The following is a 20,810-nucleotide window of genomic DNA, read 5'->3' as shown; positions in this document are numbered from 1 at the left end:
ACGCTGTTAGTTCAATTAACTACATTAAATGCAACAGCCACAACAGCCGTCTCTTTTCAATACTTTGCAATGAGATGAGCTCAACGTATGAGAGATTACTGTTACACACCGAAGTCAGATGGCTTTCACGTGGGAAAATACTACGACGGATATTTGAGAAATGAAGTGTATATGTTTTTAATCGAAAAGAAACATAGATTGGCAAGTTATTATATCAATGAAGTTTGGCTAGGGAAGCTGAGCTATTTAGTTGATATATTCGAAAAACTTAACGACTTAAATTTGAGCTTGCAGGGTGAGAATTCAACTATCATAACTTAAGCCAGTAAAATTCAAGCTTTTAAGAATAAGGTTAGTCTCTGGCAAACTGAACTGAATAAAAACAACACCGACATGTTCCCTTGCTTTAACGATTTTATCAAGGAAAATAATATAGATATATTTACATTTAAAAACATCGTTTACAATCACATTGAAAAGTTAAAGGAAAATTTTTCGAGAAGATTCGAGGATTTTCCTGAAAACGATCTTGGTTGGATTCGTGATCCATTTTCCTTTGACATATGCAGTTCAACTCTTCAAGTTAGTGAGAAAGAACAATTGATAGATCTAATTAGTGATTATACTCTTCGAAATCAATTTAAGACTCAGCCTTGCCAAAAATGTTGGCTATCCGTGGAAAAACAATATCCCGTTTCATGCAAGAATGCCATCAGAGTGTTAATACAATTTGCATTAACGTATTTATGTGAAACTGGATTTAGCAAACTAGTTTCAATAAAAACTAAATACCGCTCGCGTTTAGACCCTGAAGATGATATGCGAATTTCAATTAGCAACATACATCCAAACATCGATGAGATAATTAGAAACTTGCAGCCACATACGTCTCATTAAAGGGCAATTTACTGATTTTTGTGTTATACAAAAAGTATTTTCTTAAAATTATAAATAAAATTAATATGAGTCAGATATGATGATGTTTTTATTCGAAACGAAAGAAATGCGCGAAATATACATCGTATTTGTGAACATTTATCTCTAGGGGTCGCCAAAAATTTCTCTCTACAAAAGGGGTCGCAGTCGAAAAAAGTTTGCGCACCACTGCTCTAGACCACTGCTGACAGTCTTTCTTTATGCCAGGCCAAATGAATTTTTTTGTCACCAGCTTCGTTGTTGCACGAATTCCAAGATGGGATAAGTTATGTAGAGAGAAAAATACTTGCTTTTGAAGTTCTTTAGGAATGTATTGGCCTGTTAAAATTAGTGGAGGTATCACAATAATTATTCTTATTGCTATTCAGAATCAGGAATTTTTACTATTTTGAAACTGGAATTTCATTTAAGAATGAGGTCTTAATCTTCCTGGCAATCTGCTATAACTATATAATCTATTGGAGCTTGGATAGCGATAATGTCAATTCTGGATAGCGTATCAACTACAATATTTTCTTCTCCAGAAATGTAGCGTGTGTCTGCAGTGAATTCGGCAATGTAGTTCAATTGCCGTACTTGTCTCGGAGAGGCTTTATCTAAATTCTGGTGGAATGTGAAAGTTATAGTTTATGATCAGCGAAGATAGTAAATGATCGTCTTTCCAGAATGTGTTTTAAATGCTTCACCGCTAGGTAGATTGCAAGTAATTCTCGCTCGTATGCACTGTAATTTCTCTGTGTTGTTGACAGAGATCGGGAGAAAGAGCTTAGCGGTTGTTTTTCATTATTGGATAGTTGATGAATCACAGCACCCACGGCAGAATCAAATGCATCTGTAGTTAGGGTGATCTGCGCCGTTTAATTGAGGTGAACTAACATTACAGAGTTGCACAGTGTGCTTTTGATATCAATGAAAGCCTTCTGCGCATCTTCGGTCCAAATTAAAGGTTTTGCTGTTTTTTTTTCACTCCTTTAAGCAAGATTGTCAGGGGTTGTTGTAGTTTGGCGCAGTTTGGAATGAAACGATGGTAAAAGTTCACCATGCCTCAAAATCTGCGCAAGCTTATGAAAGATTCTGGTTTAGGATATTCTTTAATTGTATTGACTTTCGATGGAAGAGGCTTGATTCCTTCCGTGGATATTTCATATCCTAAAAATTCAACTTTGCTCAGATCAAATTTGCATTTTACGATGTTTATGCACAGTCCATAGTTATTGAGTCTTTGGAAGATTAATTTAAGATGTATTTGTGTGTTTCAGTGTCTGGAGGGACGATGAGAATGTCGTCGAGATAGCAAAAATATAAAGTCTAGGCCGCTAAGCACTGTGTTTATAAACCTTTGGAAGGTTTGTGCAGCGTGGCGTAAGCCAAATGTCATATAAGAAAATTCAAAAAGTCCGAAAGGTGTTATGATAGCGCTCTTCGGAATGTCAGCTTCATGCACAGGAATCTGTTGGTAGGCTCTTATGAAATCTATGGTTGAAAAAAGTCGTTTTTCCATACAGAATGTGAGTACAATCCGTTATAAATGGTAGTGGGTAACAGTCTGGTACAATATTTGCATTAAGGCCACGGTAATCGCCACATGGTCTCCAGTCACCCCATTTTTTTAACGTGCGGTGTAATGGATTTGACCAGCTGCTTTTGGATGGTCTGCAGAGACCTTTCTTGCAGCATATAATCAAATTCCTTTCTCGCGGCAATCAAATTTTCTTGAGAAAGTCTTCTGACTTTGAAGGATACAGGGTTACTTTTGGTTTCGATGTAATGTTGCACATCATGTTCTCTAATTTTATTGTTTTTTATGTTGGGTTTAAGTAAGTTAGGAAATTTGTTTAGGATGGCTCTATATGGGTTTTGAAAAGTATTAGCAATGAATTTAGGAGTGACGCTATTTTACACAAAGTACCTTTATCCGTTAACGAGATGGTGCCATCGATTAATTTTCTGTTTTTACTATCGACTAACAAATTAAAATGTGTAAGAAAGTCTATTCCCACGATAGGTTTATTAACATCCGCGATGATAAAAGGCCAGTTGAAAGACCTGCGTAGCCCTAAATTTAGTTCTAATAATTTTTGATCATATGTTTTGATCGTTGTACCGTTAGCTGCGAATAACTCAAGCTTAGCCACAGTTCTTCTTTCCGATGGTGATGGTGGAATAATCGATATTTTTGCTCCAGTGTTAATTAAAAAATGGGTTGCTGATGCGTTGTCACGAATACACAGACCACTCAGCTCTACCCCTTGACTTTCTGTCATTCCCCTTGACTCGAAAGCCAGGGATTCAGTTTTCCTGTTTCGAGACTTGATATTTACATGTTGGGGTGCACTTGTACGCTCTCTCACCAAATCGTTGATGAAAATAACAATTATTTGGGTCATTGTTATTTTTGAAACGATTTCTAGAATTCGACCTGTATCATCGTCTTTGTGGACTGGAATTTCTACACCTATTCATTTCTGCTATCTGCAGTGTCAAGTTATACCTGGTTCTGTAAATCTTCGGCTGTAATGTTATCAGATGGGGCAGAAACAATGCGAGCTACCTGGGGTGGATTGAGATTTAATTCGCATATTTTGTTAGCCATTGTAGACAATTTGGACAAAACATCATTGCTTACAGATAAAATGCTTCGCATATTAAGTGGTAGTCATTGCATCCACAATGTTTTCAAAAAATCATCTTGCACTTTCTCAGCCACCAATTTACGCATTTCGCAAAGAAGTTGGAATGGTTTCTTATCCGTTCTAATTCAGTCAGAAGTTTCTCGGTTTTCTGTGTTTCAGAGTCGGCAAAAATTTCAATCAGCCTCTTTTTAATGGCCGGATATTTGCCGTTATCTGGTGGTTTGGTGAGAATACCAGAGATTTATTATAATGTCCCTGTTTCAATAGAACTGATTACATAATCGCATTTTGTTTTATCAGTCGTAATTCCAACATTGCGGAATTGGGCTTCTATCTGAAGAAACCATATTTTGGGGTCAAGTTTCCAAAAAGGAGGAATTTGGATGCTGACCTTGGCGACAGTCGCAGAAGTTGCATTAGTTTCGGTTTGTTTACTTTCATCTCCTTCAGCCATAGTAGAATTAGGCTTAACGAAAGTACAGCTACCTTTATCCAATTTTTTATTTTTTTATAGCTTAAGCTTTTCCGGCTAAAGTTTGCTTAGTAAAAACGAGTTAATTTACTCTTAACACATTTGATGCATTCTGAAAATTCTAATTGCATACATTATACCGCTGAAGACATATTGCAATATAGAACACTAACTGAAAAGAACTCTTTTAAAACTGAAATAACTCTTTTAGAACTCTTTCTATTAATTTTGGCTTTTAGAAGTATTTCAGTTCCACGTACGCTCGGAATTTATATTTCATAGACGCATAAAAACAATCGAAACATCAATTCCTGATGTAATCCATGCGCACCAGAAGCACTTCGAAATCGAAACTATCACTCAATCCACTGTCGAACTCAGAAAAAAAACTGCGTAATTTTAAATATGGGTAAGTTACGACGCTTTCCGTAACGTATATTCGATAACAGGTGAATATTTATAAAGTGCGTATAATCTCAATGGCATCTCGTTATATTACAGAAACACCATACGTTCTTTTTCTATCTTACGCTTCATAAGTTGAATTGGATCGCATCCGTGTAAACCAGTGTGGAAGTCTGGAACATAGGAAATGTTAAACACCGTTCTGATTCCAAGAAGATTAATATTTATTTACATTTTTTAGATATAGAATAATACAGACAGAAAATCATTGTTTTTGTCGAAGGCTTAGTGTTGCCAATCTGACGATAAGAAATATTGAACATATATAAGATATAGGTGTTTTTAGTGGACGATTTTCTGCAGTATTTTGCCACTGAAAGAATTTTCCGAATCTGCATACAACGTTCTTTAGAGTCTGTATTAAGACAGTTACCACTGTTTTCACTTAAGTATTCATTACATAATGAAGTACTTCTTTCCCTGTTTAAAAAATATGAGCAATTCCTTTTCCTATGTTTAGCTATCCTAAAAAGACTACAACACACAAAGAGAAACAATCGGGAATGGCTGTACTAAATACGAATTTTATGGGTGCTGTATTGAAATTGGCTTAGAAGGCACCATGTAAACCTCTCTATGTAACAATCATTGGACCTAACATGGAATATTCTGTGTTGAACATAACTGCCATCTAACGATGTAAATACCGAATAACATTGTTCAATAATTAGGTTATATCGATGCTGAAACATGTAAACTGTGCAGTGCAATCGCCGGGATCTGAACTCTGGATCTTCCAAATACGCGTCATCGAATATACGTTACAGTTGCACCACGAAGACGTGCAAAAAAGAGGGAGAAAATAACTCATATACTCTCTGCTTTAAATGGCGACTGAGCATTAGGCCACTCAGTCGTCAAATCCTGGTGTTGACGAATTATCGTCCACCATCTATTTAGTTCGGGCGCCACTTTTGAGTCATCTTAGTGTTTTTTCTTTGTTAGGAAACTGAAGAAGTCTGCTATGCCCTCATCGTGATTCAAACGCCGACGCTCTCGACTCTACGAAAGCATGCTGAAAGGAGGGAGAAAATACCTTATAACATAATAAAAGATGCAATCTTTGACTCATTTTTCTGGGATTTAGAGCCAAAAAATTATCATGGACGGACATAGCTTTCCCATCTATTGCAAAGCGAGAGCACAATACGGATATCTGACAGTAGCTATTAAGTATTTAATATTAATCACTATATATTTAACTTTAGTAATTTTTATGCAGTATATTGCGTCTCTTACTGGTTTCTTATGAAATAGTTTTATTGTAGAAGGTGTAAAAGGATGAAACTGCATATTGATTTCATTGCCCTTTAAAGAATATATTTTAATAATCGAATCTTCGGCAGTTCCGATTATCCAATATATTTATTTACTCCATTCTACTCAATTATTTCGCTTTTCTTGTAATATCTCTTCCGCAGACGATAGTAATATTTCCATGCTTCATGTTGCATTTTATGAGAAAAGGTATTTTCATACATTTTATTTTACGCATTAGAATGTAGTGTAAATTAAATTTATAAAAATTACAAAAGAACTACATATAGATGGTTATGAAATATTGTTTTCGGTTTTAAGATGTTCAATGAACATAAATTTGCAAAAACTAAAAACTTCAAAGCAATTTTTTGAGATTTTCTACGTAATTATAATCATAGTTAAATACCAGCAATAAATGAAGAAAAAGTTGAATTACTATTTATCCACTTGTATTTTTTGCTCCTCGATGAATAAATTTCAGTTCTAAAGCTACTAGTAGCAGTGAGGGAGGAAAATATGATACGGAACTGTGTACACGGAAAAAAAATTATAAAGAGTGCATTATCTTTTTCATTTACATTTACTTGTTTTAAATTAAGCATTTACATTTACTTGTTTAATTAAGCATTAAATTTACACTATATACAGGGTGATCAGCGAATAAGCCCTTATTTCAAAATTAAACATCTCTACACCAAAGATCGAGAGAATTATGCTGTAAATTGTGCGTTCATTAGCAAAACTGTAAAAATGGGTACAAAAGTTTAGAAAAATCAGTTACAAATATCGTGAACAGATGGCGCTCTGCGCTGAAAACTCTTTCCCTGAAAAGAGTAAAAAATAAATAAATAAAGTGAAGCAGCCTTTGAAATCAAAATACAATTTTTTCAAAATGGTCACCGTTCGAAACAATGAGGCGGCGAACAATGAAATTTGACATCACGTCTTGCAGTTTCTCAACGGAAATGGAATCACATGCAACACCAATCAACGATTCAACTTCATCTAGAGTAGCGGGATTGTTTCGATAGACAGTGTCTTTTAATGCGCCCCACAGAAAGAAGCCACGAGGACTCAGATCGGGAGAATATGGTGGCCAAGCTATTCCTGTGTCAGTAAATTGCGGATAATCTAATGCAATTTCTCCATTCCCAAAGTATTCATGAAGAAAGCGAAAATCTTTATCTGTTCGATATGGTCGAGCCCCATCTTGCATGAACCAGTCGATACCTGGTCGATCCTCCAACGCTAGTTGAGTGCTGACAAATTGTTCCAAAATTGTAACGTAACGTTCAATAGCTATCGTTTCTCGTACGAAAAAGGGTCCGATAATGCCTCTGGCGCATACCGCAGCCCATGCAGTAACTTTAGGCGAATGCAGTGCTTTTTCTTCACACGAATGAGGATTTTCGGAACCTCAAAATCTCCAAAACTTTGGATTTTGTATGGAAACAGTTGTAGGCTATTTTTTAATATTTTTTTCGTGCTCGTGTACTTCAAAACTGTCTCTGATGCAACCCGTCAGATGCTTTTCCTAGGATTTTACTTTACAATTCCAGAAACTTTGGCTGCATCTTCAGGAGTGACTACAGTTTGCCTAGGCCCAACATTTCCCTTTCAATCATCAGCCACGCTGCCAGTTCGTTCGAATTTCGCGAAGTGCATACGAATGGGTTTCGCATCGGGTTCAACTGAACATTGAATCGGTTTTGAAAACTGTGACGTGTTGCCGTAGGACTGTGTTCTCATTGGTGAAATTGCAGAACCAAGAAAACATGTTGTTCAATGGAATACATTATTTCACTTTCTACGCTAGCCTTTTTTCACTAGCCAACACTAGCACTGATCACTTTCGAATTCAAAACCCATTTTTAAAGGCTATTGATAGGTCATTGCGATTAGAGCGCCATCTGTTAACGACTTTCGTAACTAAATTTTCTAAACTTTTGTACACTATTTTTACAGTTTTGCTAATTAACGTACAGTTTACTGCATAATTCTATCGAACTTTATTGTAGAGATATTTAATTTTGAAATCAGGGCTTATTCGCTGATCACCCTGTAATACGATCATGATACCCTTTATTTTAGTTACACAAAACATATTTTTTTCGTTAAGGCCAGACTCTTGCTCAGAAGCAGTTCGTGGGGTACGGTGGAATACCATTGGTCTGTTTAGATTCTCATAACCGAATGTTCTCCATGGTGCATCACGGATAGGAGACTCATACTGTACGTGTAAGAAGAAGGGAAAGGCACACACAAATGAAATCAAGCTTTAGACGGGAGTCAAACCCACATCCTGGAGCTCTGACTAGCAGACAAATTATATTGTAATATGTTACTTTAAAATTAGCACTTCAAAATTTACTGCCTTCCGTCATTTGCGATAATAATGCGTGTCGTCGTCACAGCATAACACTTATTTTCTCCACCTTGTGGGATTGTAGTTAAAGTCAACCTTCATTCTTGTTCGTTTCATAAAGCAAAACTCCCTAAACGGGTAGCGAAAAAAGTAGGGGAATAGAGCATCTTCCACAATTGTCTTTACCATAGTCATGAATCAAGCCGGAAAGGGGAATATGTCTCGAAATGTCTGTTCTGAAGTAATATATTATAAATCACTATACGGCCCAGAAGACGTTAGATAAAACATTGTGTGGTAAACTTAATTATGTGGTAAACTTAATTAATCTATGTTTTTCTGCCTAAATATTTTGTAGCTGCAGTTTACTTTCATTCTGAAAACCATTTAAGTCTGATCAGCTATTTATACTGATTTTAGTCTGATAAACTAATATTTAACTATCATTTAATAAATTAAATATAAAGATATAATAATAAATTTCTACTTGAAATTTAAGTAATGATTATATTTCAAAAAATGACACAAAATATGTCATTATCAAAAATTATTTTAAAAGATAAAAAAAAATTCAATTAACGCACTATTATAGTAAAATCAAAATGCAAAAATATTCTTACTATGTTTGTTTGTTGAGCATGGATTTCTTTATGTACCTCCACCAGCTGCATCAAAGCTGTTCCTGCAAGATAATTATGATAAATTTTTACTTGATATATACCTTTCATATTATTCTAGTTTAATCAATTATCACTAAAGTTATATTTGGAAAAAGAGAACTTAAATAACTTTCGAACATTTAATCTTAAACTTGTATTTATATTGTGATAAGGTGGCATAAAGGTTCTTTGTCGAGGGTGAGTGATTTTAGAGGGCAAAAGTTTTCATATCAGTGGTGAAATCCTGTGCCTTTGTTAATGATTCCGGATGTAGCCTCGAAGGTCACTCCAGTGGACAAAGAGATAAAAGAAGTCTTTTCATCAGGTCAGGAGATGGACACTTTGTTATGTATGAGTGACAGAATCTCCCCCCCCCGGGAGTTCAGCGCAAGTAAACACAGGGAGATATATAAGGTGGTTTCCTGAGAAGAGGGAATTTTTTCCTGTTTAGAGCTATGGTCATATTGGCTTGCTAAGAACAATCATTCTTTGGCTGCTATCACACTTCGGTTTGTTTCGGAAGAACAACTGTTTGGAACAATTTTTCTGCTTTGTCACAACAGCCAGTCACCACAGCTTGCTTTGGGGTTAACACAGGAGAAACTGGTTCTCCATTACAAACAAGCTCACAGCATTTGGCGCTGATAGCTGATTGGTTGAAAAGGAACAACTTGCAACTTTTTTCGAAAGGAAGGAAAAAGTCGCACGTCTTTCTTTCAATAGTAAATCAGGCAGAAAAATTGTCTGAAACAGTTGTTCGTGTGAAACAAACTCCGTGTGATATCGGCCTTAGTGTATAATGCGTTAAAGCATTTTTCCTGTAACAAAATTCTGAAATTACAGTACTAATTATATCCAAGTCCCATATTGTCAAGATATGCAACTATTAAAGTGTTCATCTTATTAAAATTCATGTTATTGTTAAAACTTGAGTTAGAAGTTCATTTCGACCCGGTGTCACAACCAAGGGTTTGCGTAGCGGTTTCGATCACTACATTCCAATATATATTTATTTTAGTAATTTCCAATGCATTACGGATTTCAAAAATTATAAGTTTCCATATTATAAGTTCCATATATAAGTTTCGACACTTAAATATGACTGACAATGCAAGAATATGTTAATACACTTACATAGCTGTAGCATTTTATAAGCATAATATTAAAACTTAATTAATTTTAGAGAATTTATTTTACTTCCTTTTCTAAAATTAACGAAAAATATTTCAAACGAATGAAAAATTACCTTATAAAGAATTACGATTTAATTTTCATAAGAATGTAGGGTAAATGTCAATGAACGTAGTTTTAACATTGGATAATTATGAGAATACCTGTTAAATTGCTTTTAGAACGAAAAAAAAAAAAAACCGTTAGAACTAGTTAAAAATAAAATAATAATAAAAAAAAATAATGATTTTCCAAAGGCTTCGGAAGTTATCAAATCTGATTTTTATGTGGATGATCTTTTAAAAGGTGCAGCACCAAGAACTGCTGCCAAAAATACATGACATAGATAATCTTATGCGTAAAGGATGCTTCATGCTTCGGAAAGATCATCTAACATGCCTGGTGTGTTAGAATACCACAAGAATACCACAAGAGCTCAGAGAAAATGCATTTCAGTTAGACATTTTCAAGGAACAATCAAGAAAGGTGTTAGGAATAAACTGGCATTCCCAAAGTGACACATTTAATTTTAACATTCCACCTTCTGTAATTTCAGTTGTCACTAAAAGGAATGTGCTATCAGAAGTTGCCAGACTCTTTGACCCCTTAGGCTGGTTAGCTTTAGTTATTATTTTTACAAAAATATTTTTTCAAGACTTGTGGGCTGACAAGTTAGATTGGGATGAAACTCTTAATCCGCAACGATCGACCATTTGGACTCGTTTTCAAGGAGAGTTAAACTCGTTTCGCAATTTAAAAATTTCTAGAATGATTTTAATTAATAATCATTGCAAGATAGAGTTACATGCCTTTTGCGATTTATCTGAGAAGGCTTATTGTGCAGTTATTTATGCTGAATCGTTTTCTAAAGAAGAAAGTAAGGTATCATTGATATGGGCAAAAACAAGAGTTGCAACCACTTAAAACGCAATCTTCACCACGACTAGAACTATGTTTTGCACTATTGCTAGCAAATCTACTCAAGATAAAGATGACATGCTTGAATGTTCGTGCTATTAATTGTTTTGCATGATCAGAATTTGTAGATTAACTTTGTAGATGACGCTACTATGACTTTATTTTAGATTGTATCTGAATCACGGAGATGGCTTCCTTTCGTAGCCAATCGAGTGTCGAAAATTCAAACTGTCATTCCTGAGGTGAAATGGAATCACGTTCAAGGGGGAAATAATCCTGCTGGTTATGGTACTAGAGTATTATAACCTAATGAATTGACTAAATGTGATCAATGGTTCAATGGACCTTCGTGGTTACAGAATTTTAATCCGGAATCTGTATTGGATGAACAAATGGAATTGGACAGTCAAAAAGTAGCTAAGGAAGAAAGAAAATGCATTATTTCTAATTTAGCTAAAGTTGATGATGACTCCTTTCTTTTCAAATTTTCATCTTGGATAAAATTATACTGTTTCGTTGCTTATTGTTTACGATTTATCAACAGTTGTTTGAAGCGCACTTCTAAGAAAACAGGATTTCTTGACAGTGAAGAGCTTAATAATGCGAGTTGTACGATAATAAGAATTTTACAACATTCTGAATTTCCTGACGAGGTTTCAAGCTTAAAGAATGGAAATTCTGTGAAATCGGAACAGCCGAATACTTTCCTTAAGTCCATTCCTTGATGAAAGAGAAATTATTCGTGCTGGAGGACGATTAAGGAATTCAAATGTTTTGGAAACTCCAAGACATCCTATGTTCATTCCTCCAGCCGCAACACATTTTGGTCGACTTTGGGAATCTTCTGCAAAATCTAAATTCTTGACATTAGTGTTCTCACACCTGGACAATTCCTCATTGGCACATGTCTCACATCATTGCCCGAAGAAAATTTAGAAGAACCGAAAAATATTGTTGATCGATGGAAACTGAGATAACTAATTTTCCAAAACTTTTGAAGAAAATGGAGTCGAGAATATCTGTCTAAGTTACAACATCGAAATAGGTGGAAGAAATCTCACGAAAATATGTCTGTCAACGTTTTAGTACTGATTAAGGATACAAACATACCACTTCTTCAGTGGAAATTGGGTAGAATAATCCGTGTATATCCAGGATCGGATAACAAAGTTCGAGTTGTGGATATTCGAACTGCCAATGGAGAAATTAAAAGACCTATTGTTAAGCTCTGTCCTTTGCCTGTCAAACACTATGAACTTTGAACTCTTTAGGATATTAGCCCTTTTTACACTATCAAGTTTGATTATTTATAACTTTTATTTATGCTTTGTCTAATATTTTCTTACAATTTTTCAGGTTATCTTGCATTTTCCTTTGAAGCTCTTATAGTGTTATTATTAAATTTAACTTTAATAGCAATAGCAGCGTAAATGACGCTGCTATTGCGAACGCAGATTGATTAAGTCAACCACGTGACTACTCGTGCTTTGGAGTCGAGAGCAGATGTTCTGTTTATGTTAGCTGAAATCGCAACACAACTTTTTTTTTGGCTTGAAAATAAAATTGCATTTGAATGAGTCCATTGCTGCTTGTTATTAATCCGCATCGCATCGCTACATTCAACTATATTCTTTATAACAAATGTTCAACATGTCGGCCGTCATTCATTAACAATACCTGCAGTCAAGAGACAATGTTGTGAACAGCACTGTACAGCATATCTGTAGTTATGGTGAGAAACTGTACTGCGTAGAAATCATCAATGTTTTGGTGTTAGGGAAGTGGCATTGAATGCCTGTGAAAAAAGCCATGGATGGGCAACAAAGACAGTTGATGATTATATTTGCTGCATTCCAAGAAAAGATCGAAAGTACCGTCAACTCCGTTAAAATGGAGATGAAAGCTGGCCAAGATTCCGTTAAACCAGAGATGAAAGTCGTCAAAGATCCGTTATAAAAGAGATGAAAGCCCTCGAAGAAATATGGAAGCTGGTTAAGAAAGATTGAAGCAGGTCAAGAAGAAATGGAAAGAGAAATTACGTGCATAACAGAAAATAAATTTGAGGCTATGGAAGGCAGAATAGACGCTATTGAAAATAAAGTTGGACAAACTGAAGAAAGGTTTCTTCTGTTGAAGAACGAATTGCAAAGAGAGTTTCGGCCATGGAACAACAAATCGATTACAGAGTTTCTTCTGTCAAAGAACAAATAGAAAAGAGAATTTCTACCTTGGAACAACAAATTGATGACATGGTTTCTGCGGTCGCCAAGAAAGTTAATACCGTACAGAAATTCGTAGCGACGGCAGGAAGCAATTCTGATGGTTTTAAATTTTTACCCATACCTGCTCGTTCCTCTCTGACGTTATTCCCATATAATGGGAAGAACTCTTGGTAAATATATAAGACAAAATTTTCTATAGTGGCAGAAGCGAATGAATGGGATTCTCAAACTAAGGCCTGTCATCTCGCCACTTTTTTGAAAGCAGACGCAGCGGATATCCTTCAGACTCTTTCCGAAGACCAAAGGCTAGATTTCGAAGCTCTATTCGGCGTATTGGAGCTGCGCTTTAGGGAGAAATGATTAAAAGAATATAGCATGTTTCAATTAAACTGCGGAGAAAGCGCGTGATGTGTATCATAGGAATATTCCTAACTTGTGAAACTGAAATTCTGTGCTGCATTCAGTAGCTGATTTTTTACTAGTTGTTGACGTTCAGAACCGCGTTTCCGTTGCCTGTGAATTTCAGAAAAAGATTTATCGGTATTGTGTTGCAGTGACGCATCCCAGTTGCGACCGAGCAAGCGATTTTAAAGCATTCGAAATAAAACTTTTAAAGATTTCTAAGCTCATTATGACGAAAAGAATGACTCTCTATGAATTGAAGATGCAACGGTTGTAAAGATTTATTAGAAATATTTGGAAGTGATGAAGATTTACATTTCGGAAACTGAAGATGAAAATAGGAATATTTTCTACATTGTTTGGTTTCGAAAAACATAAAATATTAATTTCTTACATTCCTGAAAAAGAAAAAACTGTTCTTATTTTTTCAGCATTATATAACGATGATGCTATAGATGATATTAATGGAGAAATGGAAACGCCAGAAATTATATATTTTTATAATAAGACTAAGAGAGCAGCGGATATTGTAGATGAAATGTCGGCAAGTTATTCAATTGCCAGAAGAATAAGGAGGTGGCCAATGGTAATTTTCTTTTCTGCACTGAATGCTGCTGCAATAAATGCTCGAATTATATTACTTTCAACAGCTAATCCACCAACCAGATGCAGAAGCAGATGGGGGACTTAGCATTACAATTAATAAAGAAAACTTATTCAACAACAATCAGAGATTAATACTTTACCGAGAAATCTACGTAATGCCAGTAAAAGAACAGAAGTTTCGGCGAATAATTCAAAAGAATGTATGAAATTCGAAAACTGTCCATGCCAAGCACACATGAATGCATTCTGTTCAAAGTGTAAACAAATAAAATAAGCATTGTGTATTAGAGATGCAATAAAACTTGGAGGTATGATGTTTATTTTGTTATTATTTTCCTTTATCTTAATTTTAACTCTTTGTGAGCTTATTTTGGAAATTAATTTTTATAACCCAAGTATTATTAACGCATTATAAAAGGAAAACAGCTTGAAAACTAATTAAAACTTTTTATCGTATTTTAAATATTTGGGTATGTGATACCCCATGCGCCCACTCTAGTAACGTTCCTTGATGCACCTTCCGCTGGGTTAAAATCCCGCCAACAGAAGCCCATGGAAGCATTCCAGTAGCTCGTCATGGATATAGAAAGGCTGTTTCATCTCGTCTTTTTCGAGTGCCCGACATAAATAAGGAAAATCCTGTCCCTGCAGTACTTCACGGAAGGCATCCGGGATCCTGAAATACTGAAAGCTCTACGAATGGCGGATGCCAAATACTTTAAAATCATTCTAGCCCTCTAAGTGGCAAGGCCGTATATAAACGGCCTAGAATATTTTTTGTGATATCTCTAAGAACGTATATGTACGTGCATATTAAAATATGCCAAAGAAATTAAGGCAATATATCAAAAGTACATAAATCCAGGTATGAAATACCAGGAGTGTTTTCACATTAAAATCAAAAACATAATTTGTTCTCATAGTAGTTTTGGGAAATTTGTGCTTTCTTAGCGAAATCCCTGGCCGCTCAGAAGGTTAGTGTAAGCCATGAAATTTGAGGCAGCCCAGTAAGCAACTCGTAGAGACCGCCATCCAGTCACAGCTGCTTAGAAAAATTCGAAGTTGTGACAAATGTCAGCATACTTTAAGCATACTAAAGCTCTAGTTAGCACATTTGTTGTACCTGACTTGCGTTTCTCTAACTTACACCTGGACATTATTGGATCTCTAGCATTCTCGGATGGCAATCAATATTAAATGATAATCACTGATAGAATCACCCGATGGCCTGAAGTTTTCCCTGCATCTGCTCAGACCACTGCACGTTTGGATCTCTTGCTTTGGATCGCTCGTCACAGTCATAACAGATCAAAGACGAAATTCACCACTGTTTCGAGAACTTACAAATATACTAGGTAGCCACAGAATTAATTCGGCTTCATATCGCCCCCGGAACGATAGATTATACGGATATCTCAAAAGAGCTCTTTTATGATGTGGATTTGTTGTGATGAGATGAACGCTAATCCATTTCTGTAACTGATATTTATTTACAACACAAAGCAAGACATTCTCAACATATTAGACATTAGCGTTATCCGTCAACAGAAGGAACATGTCATCAAGGAACACATCCGTTAGCAAAAGAAAACACAGATACGTCAGCGGCTTGTTGACGGACGTAGTAGAAGAGAAGAAAAGGGTTAAAGAGTGACTCCAGTGAATTTCTCCTTAGGTAAAATGCGTTCACTACCGATAAAATGGGCGATCAGCTAGAGAGAAATGTTTCATCAGCAAAAAAACAAGGTAAATAAACACATTTTCGCGGAATCCATGGTTAGCAAAGATTTATCACATGAAACAATATTACATAATGCGAAATTTAATACGTTTGAGGACAATGGATGATGTGTGGTGAAATCCGAATGAAGAATTGAATCCCAAAACTCTATTACCTACTATTACTAAGCACGGGGGTTGGTTTGGGGGTGCTATTAAGCACGGGCATAATGATTTGAGGATTTTTTCTGTTTTGGAATGGAAAATTTAAGTTTTATAAATATAACATGGATCGGTATGATATATAAATATTCTTAGTAAAAATCTGAAAGCATCTGTAAGAAAATTTGGAATGCGGAGTAGATTCAAGTTCTATCAGGATAACTAACAAACAGCCCTAAATATTCTAAACATGCAGCCCTAAATATTCCTTTGTAGTTATTATATAACCGTTCTGAAATTAGTAAAGCTGCTCTATATTTCCCAGGCTTAATCCTATCTAGCATGTAAGGAGCTGATTGAAGAAAAGATTAAGGGAATGTGATATTTTTTCGAAAGATGTACTAGAAGTAATTCTTAATAGAAGAATGAAACAAAATGGAGCATTATTACATGCAAAAGATTAGTTGAATCCATGCCAATGCGTATGAATGTTTAATTTTAGTTAAAGGATATCCAATGAAATATCGAATGTTCCATTATTTTCATATTTTATGAATATAAATTGTTTTTCTAAAAGTGCCCGAATACTTTTGGGAGTTTATTTTCAGACCTAATAAAAATAAAATATAAACGTGCGAATGTTTCGAATAAGTTATTGTATTTGCCAAAAATAATTTGAATATTTTCTTTCAAAGCAAGCGATTTAAAAGAGGTGAATTTTTAAAACACATGAGCTTTGTTTACATTTTATTCAATATAATTTTTCTGATTTCTTAATAAAACACATAACGAACATTATGTTCTGAAAACATAGTTACAGCCAGCATACTTTGCAGTACATTAGAAATGAGTTACGGGTTTATCGTAGGAATTTCCAAACTATAACATAAATGAGATAATAAAATTTTGTAATATACAAAGACAAAATTATGTATATATAAAATAAAGAGAAAAATTATTCTCTTTATAGTTCATTGCTAATACTTTCAAAAAATATTTTCTACATATTTCCTGTTCCATTAAATCGAGTAATTTTCTTCCAAAAGAGAAATTCGAAAACGATCTTTCCAGATATGTTTCAATCGTCGTTAGTTCTGTAAACCTTCCCGACATATTCTTAGCAGTTTCATTCTTGTCGGAGCGTTATTAGTCAAGTTTGAAACGAGAGATATTTTCCACCTTTCTGATTGGTGGCTGGGGTGGAATTAAAGTCCTTAATGGCTTTCTACTTGAATGCTTTATTTGAAAGAATCGGGAACAATTATACGCCGTTTTTTCCCTCTCTGCTGACGTTCCGAAGCCAAGGTAATTAAAGTTCAAAGCTCTGCGCGTGGGACGAGATGAAGTTAATGAGATGCAGTTGATAAAATTAAAATCCATAGTTAAATTGTTTATGAGGGGATGGGGGTATCAAGCTAGATTAAACTTCAGATCTTGTATTTCTTCTGGGATAATTTATTTTTATTTAGTTCATAATTAAAACAAAAGAAATCTTAACTGCATGTGTGAAAAGGAGCTAAATTAGCTATAATTAGAAAGTAAATTGTCTGAACAATTTTTTAGCATCATTTAAAAGTAAGAGAATACATCGCGTATTAAATTTTCACCGCGCTTTTTCTTTTATTATATTTAGTAGTTTTTTTAGATCTGTTGTACAACTAATGTTTTTGGAAAACTATAACTATTTTTGTGAAGTTCAAGAGATTATATTAATACAGAGGGATTTTCTGCAACATTATTAAACAACCTGTTTCATGTTCTAAAACCTAAGATTTTAATTTAATTCATTAGAATACAGCATATACACATTTTCCAGAAGTTTTCGCATAATATATTAAATGAGTAGTAAAATCAACAAATTCAACTCTTTAATCTAAATTAAGGGTAATATCAATAAAACTGTAATCCAAATAAGATAAAATAAAACATAAACTGATGATAAACTTTAATCTAAATTAAAGGCTTTCCGTAGACTGGAAAAAAAAAACACCCTATAGTACCGTAAATGCTTTAGATTTCATTTCTGTTAGCAAATTTAAAGTTTTAATTTAACTTTTGCTATTACTGATATTTACGTTTAACATTTTAATGTTTATGTGTTCCATTTGACAGTGTAATATTGCTGGTTCTAACTGAATTTGTAATTGAAGTCATTTTGTATGTGTTGCTTCTAATCAAAATTGTAATTACCCGATAACTGGGCTAATAACGGAGATGATGACGAAGCTTAGATCATAATCACGATTTAATGAGAAAGTTAAGCCAGTTATAAGTACAGGAAAGAGGAATAACTAATCGTGAGTTTAGCGGACGCTGACCAAGTCCTTTGGTGAATTTGCTTCTAATTTGTCATCTCTTTGTTCTTTTCGTTTTGTTGTCTAATTATTCCGAAAGCAGATTTTGAGGCCAATAGCTTGAAATAGGTATTGAGAATAGAAAAAATGATTTAATTGAGTCCTACTAGTACAGTTTCACAGGCAATTAATAGTATAATGGAGATTAAGAACTGCGTTTATTGCTTTCAAATCATGTAGTTTCTTAATTCATAACTGACATATTTAATTTGAAAGCAAAATTAAATACCTTAAGCTTCTCCGAGTGACAACACACAAAAAAATTACAACACAATAGCATGTAAAAGATAAAAATATTTTGCTTTGGCCAGTGGCAAAACATTTCTTTTAAAACGCTGTTCCTTAATTAAATCTGAAGCATAAATATCTTACTGTTTGTCGAGTGGCAATATACTTTTTTCAAATCTCTGAATTTGAAATCATTTATTATTAACATGAATCTTAAGTTCGAAAAGTAAAAATAGACAAATATTCGAGAACTAGTCATAATTAGTGACTTAACCACAATTTTACTTTGGTTCTACAAAACGCATCTATAGAGCTTCGTCAGAACTGGATTTCCTTGAAATTTTATAAATTCTCAAAAATTTGAAACTTCTTTAGTTAATGGCATTAATTCCGAATGAGATTTTCCTCGTGATGTTAGAATTCTAGAACGGGCTGGCTGCATGGGCGTTTTTGTGGTTTTCTCCTCGTGTAACGTGTATATGAGCCAGTTTCCTTTAGAACGTCCTCAACGACGTCATCCCTTCTGTTAGGCAGAAAGCTTACTCCAGTACTTTGCCGTAATCGAGTAAACCAAATCAATCATCTATAGATGCGGCTGTACGTTTGCTTTTTGCTCCGCTCATTCCTTTCAGTGTAAAATGTTTGCCACATTTCGCATTTTCGAACTTTGTTAAACCCTGAAAAAGAGGCATTTACGTCTGATTATCGTCGAAATAGATAAAATATTATTCAAAATGAATGCCAAACTAAGGTTAATTTGCCCTAAATTAAAATTTTATTCTAAACATTTCTCTGATCTTTCGAATATTCGAATATATCAAATTATATCAAATACGTATCTCTTCAGATTAAATTTGGGATCTTTAACCGAAATCGAGAGTAAATTTTCTGCAGTTCTACTGTAAATCTACAATACATTATCTGCTTTTGGAATTTTTAAGAATCTTGAAATGAAGGATTTTTTACTTCTTTAAACGAAATTCAACTGGAAGAATAATAAATGATCCACTGACACATCATTTATTAATATATTCTCCCTTTATGAAAACTTAATTATGCACCTTTTACAATTAGAGCATTAAAAAAATTACAGAAGTACCTCTAAAAAGTGAGCGTGAGGTTTGAGAAGTATTTACTAGGCAAAGAAATCTTTGGACGTGACATACATATTAAAAAACTACGAGAATAAACACGCCTGTCTTACGCCTAGAGAACTTATTTAAACAAGCCAAATCTGACCAGGAAACGCGGTGAAATTTCTAACATCTATAATGCCATCCACGGCCAAATTAAGCTATAATGTCTACAAGAGCTTTCTCCCTTCCTAAGCAATTTAATTAAAGATAAAACGCTTCATTTCATTAGTTCCGATAGCAGCAACTCAATCTTTCTTGTGTGCGAATGCAAAAGTAGTTTGATGCGCAAAACTTAAGGAAAAAAGCTGGAATGGCAAATGAGTGAAAGAGCAGAATTAGAGGTCTTGATTTAACGAGCACGAGTGGAGGAGATTCGTTTGCTGAGAGTTAAATTAAAACTGTACAAAAGTTCAGAGACTTGATGGCAAATATTGCTTTAGAAGGGAAAAAGTATTTTTCAGAACTATAATTATTTACGAGATCTATGCATCTTAATTTTAGATCGTTTTCAGTATATTGAATTTTTATTAGTTCCTGTATTAAAGAAATACATGTAATTAATTAAGTTTAACAGCTTTATAAGCATTAGGAAAGAGGAACTACATATATACTGGTGTAACATATACACAGATATATAGTGTATTTCCTGGAGTATTTCCCCCTTTTTAACTAATTTTATCTTTTGAAAATCGAGAGGCAAAAGTCAAGAGAATAATTTAATTTCTAAAGGGAGCTGTTGCAGTAAAATCATAAAAAATGAAAAATAATCACGGACAAACTATAAGTAAATATCATAATATTATTTGTTTAAAAGAAACCTACATTCCAGTGAGAATGGATAGTAATATTAACATTACAATATTTAACAAATTATCTTCATTTCTAATTCTCTGAAACCTGAGTCTTGCCCTTTTTTTATTATTGCCTCTGCTACACATCACCTTTTAAATCTTCATAAATAATTAAAAGAGGAGAATATGCAGCTGATACAGGAAGTCACACAGTGAATGTCAGTTCTTGTTTGATTCCCTGTTATTCATCGGTCCTTATATTATTCTGGCATGCAGTTCAACTGTTGGAAAGGAAAGGCTCGGCGTGACCTT

General features: G+C 34.4%; 1 protein-coding gene across 2 annotated transcripts in view; it reads right to left on the bottom strand.

Moving 5' to 3' along the window:
- LOC118191452 (BAR/IMD domain-containing adapter protein 2-like) overlaps nucleotides 1-20,810 on the bottom strand; it is a 509,223-nt gene that overhangs the window by 127,786 nt on the left and 360,627 nt on the right. For both annotated transcript variants that reach the window (XM_085818518.1, XM_035362253.2), the window contains exon 4: nucleotides 8,752-8,813. In XM_085818518.1, coding sequence (XP_085674644.1) covers nucleotides 8,752-8,813 — 62 coding nt within the window. The remainder of the gene's footprint in view (nucleotides 1-8,751; nucleotides 8,814-20,810) is intronic.

Source organism: Stegodyphus dumicola, chromosome 6 (assembly GCF_044657685.1).
Source record: "Stegodyphus dumicola isolate Sdum_Otavi_A_Nest chromosome 6, ASM4465768v1".
Classification (NCBI taxonomy): domain Eukaryota; kingdom Metazoa; phylum Arthropoda; class Arachnida; order Araneae; family Eresidae; genus Stegodyphus; species Stegodyphus dumicola.
The sequence above is the reverse complement of the archived record's forward strand: the minus strand, read 5'-3'. Positions and strand labels throughout refer to the sequence as shown.